Here is a 7,078-nt window from a genome sequence, read left to right as displayed (position 1 = left end):
AAAAAAGAAGAAAGGAAAAAAAAACAAAACAAAAAAGCGGGAAAAAAGAAAGAGCAATAAAATAATAATAATAATAAATGAACTTTCCACTTGATCTGTCAGAGAAAAAGGACGGGGAAAGGGCCGGGAGCAGCGGAGGCAGGGCTGGTTAATGCCGGGAGGAATTCCGGGGTGTAAAATCCCTACATGTGCAAATCTCTTGGTTTTTTTTTTCTTTTTCTTTTTAAAAGCGGAAAAAAAAAAAAAAAAAGGTAAAATTATCCCCCAACCACCACCACCACCTTCCCGAGGAGCAGCACAGCTGAATCCACCCAGATCTGATCCAGAGGGGACAGAGACCTGGCTGTGCCCCCCCACCCCGGAGCTGCTGGGGCTGATCCCGGGGGGGGCGGGTAGGGAAGGAGCCGAATTTTGGGAAGACGAGGTGAGTGTGCAAAACAGGTGTGTGAAGTGTGGGGAAGGGCGGGAAGCGGAGCTCAGTGCTTGTGGGAAGGGCTGGAGAAGGAGCAGGGAAGGAGCGGGAAGCCCCTGGCCATGGATCTGGAGCGAGGGGCTCCCTCCTTGCTGGGATCCTCAGTAGTGTGTGTGTGTGTGTGTGTGTGTGTGTGTGTGTGTGTGTGTGTGTGTTTGGGGGGGAAGCAGCAGTTTTTGGGGGTGCAGAGGGAGTCAGGGGGAAATTAGGAGCAGCAGGGAAAGGCAGCACGTTGTGGGAAAAGGGGGAGCAGCCAAACATCCCCCTCTTCCCGCTGATCCAGGGATTGGGGGGCCAGATGTGCCCCTTGTGCCAGGCCGGGCGTCGGGGGAGGTGTGGGGTGAACCGTGTGCCCTCTATCCATCCATCCATCTATCCTTCCTTCCTTCCATCCTTCCTCTGGAACATTCCGGTGGTGGCGAGGAGCCACGGAGATCTACCGGATCCCGTGCACTAAGCTGGAACCAGGCAGCAACGGTGGGGGGGATCAGAGGAAGGCAGCGATTCGCCTCTCCCCAAGCTACTTTTCCTCACTCCAATCCTTCTCCAACTGCACCCCCACCTCTGGTTTCCCCTTTCTCCCAGTCCCACGGTGGGACACGGCCACATTCCCCTGGGAAAAGAGGGCTGGCACTTACTGCAATTTCGTCTCCAGCAGGTTCAGCTTCTGCTGGTCAACGTAGCGAGAGAAGAGGGAGATCAAGTTGGAGGGGATGGACACGGGCTTTGCCAAGGCTCCCTGAGGGATCCGCAGGAGCTCCCGGGTCGCCATCAGCATCAGCTCCGTCCTGCCGGAAAAACGGGAGAAAGGAGCAGTGAGAAGCGTGAGGGGAGCTGGGAGGGCAGGAGCTCCCCAGCTCCCCTTGGGGAAGGATTCTGGGAGCCTTCCCCAGGGGCTGGGAATGCGGTGACATTCCAGGCAGGAGCATCCCAGCCCGGGACAGGGACTCACCATTGGTTGTCCTGCATCAGCTCCGTGTTTGTGTCCGAGCTCTGCAATTCCTCCCCTCGGCTCAGGACCAGGTACAGCAGGGACAGACCGAACTGTGGGGACAGCGAGGGGATGGGTCACCTCTGAGGGGAATCCCCAACACTTCCCAGCCCTCCTGGGAATGCTGGCACAGGCGGGAGGATCCCTGGCTGCCTTTGCAGGAGGAAAAGGAAGAAAAGACCACGGACCACTCCCAGCCCAGGAGGGACTTAGAGGAGCAGCATTCCCACCCCAAATTCCAGCATTGGAGCGTGGAGCACAAGTGGGACAGACCTGGAAGCTGCTGCCAGGCTGAAGCAGAGCCCAGGGCCACCTCAGACCGTTAATTAATGTGCCAGACACCCTGGTTAATTAGTGAGGGGAACACCCTGGCGCTGAGAGGCTGCTGGGGCAATTCCCGAGGCTGGGAAGGGGTGGGGATGAGGAGCACCTTGTTTTGGAGCACAGCAGTGAGGTGCAGGTTGGTGGGAGCGGCGGCGCTCTGAGGTAGGTTTGTGAGCTGCTGCACAAGGCTGGTGACTGTTCCCAAGGGAAGGTGGTAGAGGACGTGGGAAAAGGGCCTCAAGAGGCAGGGAAGCACCTGTAGAGAAAAGAGCACAGTTGGGAGCTCCACACGCTTCCCTGGTGTTGGAATTGCAAACCAGCTTCTCCCACACAGCCCCTGCCAGGAAAGGCAGGAACTGCCATCCCAAACACACACAGAGCCCTCCCAGCCTCTGGAACCTCACCTCATCCTGAGCATCCTTCTTGATGAGGAAGGGCAGGTTCCTGGCCGTGGCCATGAGCACGTCGGCCGCTTGCTCCGGAGCCAGGAAGGGAAGGATCCGGGCCACCAGGCGTTTTCCTTTCCGGATGCACATGATCTGCATGAAGTGGTCATCGCTCAGCCTGAGGAGGAAAAAGGTGCCAACTCTGACCTGGGAGCATCCCAGGGTTATCCCATGGCTGGATCTGCCCCAGCACCAGGTGGAAAATACACCCATGCCTCGAAAAACATCCCTGAAGAGGGAAAAACTACACAGGAATGACATCCCTAGTCCTCAGCTCTGGCTGTTGGAGGGGATGGAAGTTGTGACAGCGAGGGTAAAATGGCAAAAAAAAAAAGTTACTTCAGCCTCCTGGAAGAGTCAAACATCCATGGAAAACTGGCTTCAGTGGTTCCAAAGTGCTGGAGCTCCCAAATCCCACTCACCTGTCCTGCCCAGGCGCCTTCCCCCTCAGATTGTCATACATGTCACAGATCTTCTGCTTCCTCTCTCCCATCAGGGCTGGCCGCTCCCCTTCCAGGCTCAGGAGGTAGCGGCGCTCGTAGTCCTCCACGTCCAGGAGGAGGCTGTACGTCTGCAGGGAGCATGGATCACTCAGGGAATTATGGATCATTCAGGGAATCACGGAATGGGTCGGGTTGGCCCACCTTTTATCCCACCATGGACCTCTGAGGGTCGGGACAATCCCCCTCAAACTCACCTTCTCGATCGTGACGAGGGTCTGCCGCCTCTTATCCCGGACTTGCTTCTCCTTCGTCTCCTGCCGGGGAGGGAAGAGGGAGTCAGGGCCGTGGGAAGCAGCCACAGGGCTGTGTTGGAAGGGAGGAAGGCCAGGAACTCACGTCATCCTCGCTGCGGGACGTCACCACGGCGTCGATCATCTTCCGGGGGTTGTTGACGCTGGAGACGGTGAGTTTTCCCAGCGAGCCCTCAAACTGCACTGCAGGAAGGAGGGAGCAGGGAAGCCGAGGGATGAGTCCCCTCAATCCCAGGATAAAAGGAGCCCTGGGGCTGCTGGAGAGCTTTACCTGGCTTGTAGGTGTGCTCCAGCTTGGCCACCTGAGGGGTGATGAGTTTAGTGCGCTCCTTCTTGGGACCGTCACCGTGCACTTCCTCGGCTGCTGCCAACTTCTCCAGCTTCTGGAAGTAGTTCTGAGGCAGGGAGAGGAAAAGTTGAGAGCCTTCTCCCAAAAAAACCATTAGCCATCTCCCTCTCCTCAGCTCCACCATCTTCCCAACATCACCATTCAAGCCACAGCTGAGCCCATCCTCCTCTCCCATCCCTCAGGGTGACACAGATCGAGGCTCCTCCTCAGCCCTCTCTCAGGACAATGACAAATCCACTCTCCCTGTGGGGTTCCCAGTTCTTCCCAGTACATCCCAGTTAGCCTGCCTTGCTCCACTGGCACCCTGCCAGGGCCTCCCCACCCAATCCACCCCCTTTCGCGACAGCAGAGCTCTGCTGACTCACATCCTGCACCAGTTCCTCTTCTCTACTGGGACCAGCTCACCCACACATCCCTAAAAACCTCTGCCAGCTCCAAAGGGGACAGTCCCAGCAGGCACAGCTCTCTTACCTCACTCAGCCTCCCAGTGTCCATCCCAGACATTTCCCTTTCTCTCTGGGGACCCTCAAATGGTCCCTCAGCCACCACCTTGCTCCACCTGCTCCAAACCCGGCTTTTCCCAGCACTGTCTGGCATTCCCTATTCCTGAACTGGAAAAAAGCAGGAGCAATCTCTCCCTATCCACCTTCCCTACTGCGCTCTTCGGATTCCCACAGGATCCACCACCACCATTCCCAGTCAGATCACAGTCAGCCTTTCCCTGCCCAAGGATCTCTCCTTAATTTTCCACGTAGCACCTTCCCCATTTTCCATTCCAGAGGTTTTATCCCGGCTCTGTCACGCTTCTGATGGAGAGGAGCTGCTCTCCTGTTATCCCAGACCTATTAATCCAGTGTCCCCTGACATCTCCTCACTTCTGGAAATCTCATCCAAGAAGAGGGAGTCAGCTCTTCCCAGCGATGCTGCTCCCACCCTGTCCCTTTGCCTTCCTCTTCCAGGGAGGAAAACAATCCATGGCATCTCTCTCTCTGGACTGACATCCCCTTCCCACCCAATACCCAACGGACAGAGGGCAGATCCTGCTCCCAAGTACCTGGTAATAATAATCATCCAGGTAGGGGTCAGTGCTCTGCAGCTGCATCATCTGGATCTTGGACACCCAGTCCTTTTCCCGCTGCAGCATGAGGTTGGCGTAGGGATCCTTACGGATCTGCTCCTGATGGCTGCTCCGCTGCCCCCGCCGGTCCCCCCCGGAGCCGTTGAGGCTCCGGTGCTGGCTGGCAGGAGAAGAAGGGCACCCGTGAGCACACCGGAGCTACAGGAAGGGACAGAGAGGGGGGACAGGTGACCCCGGAAGCAGGACACGTCCCCGTGCCACGCGGCCCCGTCCCTGTCCCCGCACTCACTTCCGGTTCTGCTGCTGCCGCTGGTGCAGGAGCCGGCGGTGCTGGGGGTGCAAATGCGTCGTGTCCGGCCGGAACATCTGGGGCTGCGGCCTGGGGAGAGCAGGAATCGTCAGGGATGGAGGCAGGGAGCGGGCAGGGTGCTGGGAAAGGGACAGGGACAGCACCGACCTCAGGTTCTGCAGGTGGGATCCGGGGCCCTGAGGGTGCGGCAGCTGCGAGGGGGGCGGGGCGGGGGGAGCCCCGAAAAAGGCACGGAACCCTCCGGCCGGGGACATCATCTGCCCAACTCTGCCCTGGAGCAGCTTGGGATTCACGGAGGGCAGCGGGCTCCCCACCAGCCCGGACACCCGGGCAAACTGGCTGGGGGACATTCGGCCGGCCTGGAGGGGCAGAGAGGACACCTGGAGTCAGCCGGGCAGGAAAAGGATCTGGGATGGCCAGCAAGAGCCATGGAGAGCCAAGTCCCGGAGCCACGCGGAGAGAAAGGTGGGATGAAGCACGGGAAGGGGCTTTACCTGGGCTCCTCCGAGCAGCTGGGCTCTCTGCAGGTGTGTGAGGACGGGAGAGACGCTGTGGGGGAACGGGTGGCCCAGGAGGGAGGAATTCTGGGGAGAGAGATGGCAAGAGGGAGCCCCGTCACACACCATGACTGGCAGACGGGACAAACCCCAGGAAGGCCAGGCTCCATGGAGCAGGGATGAGCCACAGGAACACGGGGAGGTTTTGGAGGGGAGGGGCTGGACATCAATCCCCAAAAACAGGGATGAGGGGAAGCTGGATACCGGAACATTGCAGAGCTGGTTGGGGGACATCCTCTCTCCATAGGGAGCGGGATAACGCTGCTGCATGGTAGCTCGGATGTGGACAGGCTTGGGACACAGGATCTGGGAGGAGGGGAGCAGCTCGGTCACTCCCCCTGGGAAGCCGCCTGCACCCCCGGGAGCGCTGGGAAGCTGGGACTCGAGGAGGTACCTGCTGGTTGAAGTTTGGGATGGCAGCCTGTTTGGGGGGGGTGCCGATGGGAACGGCCCGGACCGGGGGGCTCCCGATGACGGGGGACGAGGAGCGCCGGGGCAGCGCCCGCTCCGACGGATCCCGCTCCTCATCCCGAGCCTGCGGAGGCCTCTGGGGCAGGGCGTAATCCAGCACGGACACCGACGGCATCTCCTGCGGGAGGAACACCGCCCTGGAGTCACAGGCTGGGACAGGGAGGAGGCTCCTTGTCCCCCCTTCCTCCTGCCGGCTCTCCACGTCCCACTGCGCTTCCCTGGGCTCCCCATGCGACGCTGGGCGTTCCCAGAGCGCACGTGACTGCCAAGAGCATCCCGCTTGGGATAACGGGGCGTGGGGTGGGAATTCTGGGTCACCTCCCAGCCCGGCAGAACCAGGAGAGGGTTGGGAGAGGGTTGGCCACGCAGCACTTCAAAGCCCGACTCTTAAGGAAACCACAACAACACGAAAATCCTCTGCCTCCAGGCACCGGCATTCCCAAATCCGGCTGGGAGCCCTGAAATCCCTCAGACATCACCAGGCATCCCAGATCAGCGACAGCTCCCCATCCCAGTCCTCCAGGGTCCGAGGGGGGACAAGAGGTGACGGCTACGAGGGTCCCCAACGAGCCACGGATGCAGCCAGAGGGAAGCGGGACACTCCACTATCCCAGGTACAGTTCATCCCACCCAGCTGGCTGCCACAGGGATTTGGGATCACCAGGGAAGAGCCCCCTGCCCTCAGCGCCCTACCTGAGCGAGGAGCGGTCCCCGGATGCGCCGCAGCACGGCCGAGCTGTCCCAGATGCTGGAATTCAGCCCTCCAGGCTGCTGGACAACACAAGGAGAGTCAGGACGGCGCTGTGGGATCCATCCCCACATCCCTCCGGATCCCCCAGCCCATTCCCACCTGCGGGGGATCCCTGGTGTGCACGGCCTGCATGATGGCCGGGTCCTCCAGCTCGCTGTCGATGACGAGCCGCGTCAGCCGCTCGGCCAGCGCGTCCTCGGGATCGCCCAGAACGTCCCCGTCATTCCCAACGGGGCCGTCCGGGTCCCGGCTCGACCCGGCCCTGTCCTCCAGCTCCGCCAGCCGCTCATGGGCCTCCTGCCAGTCGTCATCTGCCAGGAGGGACACAGGGAGAGGGATGCAGGGCGGGGGGGATCTGGGGGGTCAGGGAGATCTGGGGGGGACACTCGGGCTCTCACCGACGGCCCCAGCGCCGAAGGTGTCATCGTTGAACTGGTCGATGTCTTCATCCTCCTCCCCCAGGGCCTGGAAGGCGTCTTCATCCTCGTCCAGCGGGCAGTCCTCCAGGGACTGGGCCAGCCGGCAATGGGGTCAGCTCCCTTACACCTCCCTGATGAACCCCCAACCCATTATAC

At 60.4% G+C, this 7,078-nt stretch overlaps 2 protein-coding genes across 3 annotated transcripts in view; both read right to left on the bottom strand.

The window, feature by feature from the left end:
• LOC103611856 (coronin-1B) overlaps positions 1-7,078 on the bottom strand; it is a 28,696-nt gene that overhangs the window by 16,881 nt on the left and 4,737 nt on the right. The window lies entirely within an intron of this gene.
• PATL1 (PAT1 homolog 1, processing body mRNA decay factor) overlaps positions 569-7,078 on the bottom strand; it is a 7,861-nt gene continuing 1,351 nt past the window's right edge. Inside the window, exons 2-19 of one of the 2 annotated variants that reach the window (XM_017728653.1) lie at positions 6,902-7,013; positions 6,603-6,814; positions 6,446-6,523; positions 5,676-5,870; positions 5,486-5,587; positions 5,219-5,308; positions 4,872-5,083; positions 4,704-4,793; positions 4,391-4,574; positions 3,259-3,382; positions 3,073-3,170; positions 2,931-2,990; positions 2,656-2,804; positions 2,192-2,351; positions 1,894-2,043; positions 1,425-1,516; positions 1,111-1,260; positions 569-930 (exon numbers count right to left, since the gene is read on the bottom strand). In XM_017728653.1, the coding sequence (XP_017584142.1) occupies positions 909-930; positions 1,111-1,260; positions 1,425-1,516; positions 1,894-2,043; positions 2,192-2,351; positions 2,656-2,804; positions 2,931-2,990; positions 3,073-3,170; positions 3,259-3,382; positions 4,391-4,574; positions 4,704-4,793; positions 4,872-5,083; positions 5,219-5,308; positions 5,486-5,587; positions 5,676-5,870; positions 6,446-6,523; positions 6,603-6,814; positions 6,902-7,013 (2,280 nt within the window). In that variant the 3' untranslated portion in view covers positions 569-908. The remainder of the gene's footprint in view (positions 931-1,110; positions 1,261-1,424; positions 1,517-1,893; positions 2,044-2,191; positions 2,352-2,655; positions 2,805-2,930; positions 2,991-3,072; positions 3,171-3,258; positions 3,383-4,390; positions 4,575-4,703; positions 4,794-4,871; positions 5,084-5,218; positions 5,309-5,485; positions 5,588-5,675; positions 5,871-6,445; positions 6,524-6,602; positions 6,815-6,901; positions 7,014-7,078) is intronic. The other variant, XM_008629423.2, reaches the window with a different exon arrangement.

Source organism: Corvus brachyrhynchos, unplaced genomic scaffold, assembly GCF_000691975.1.
Source record: "Corvus brachyrhynchos isolate BGI_N302 unplaced genomic scaffold, ASM69197v1 scaffold1103, whole genome shotgun sequence".
Lineage (NCBI taxonomy): Eukaryota > Metazoa > Chordata > Aves > Passeriformes > Corvidae > Corvus > Corvus brachyrhynchos.
Note: the sequence above shows the minus strand (reverse complement) of the source record. Positions and strands in the feature narration are given on the sequence as shown.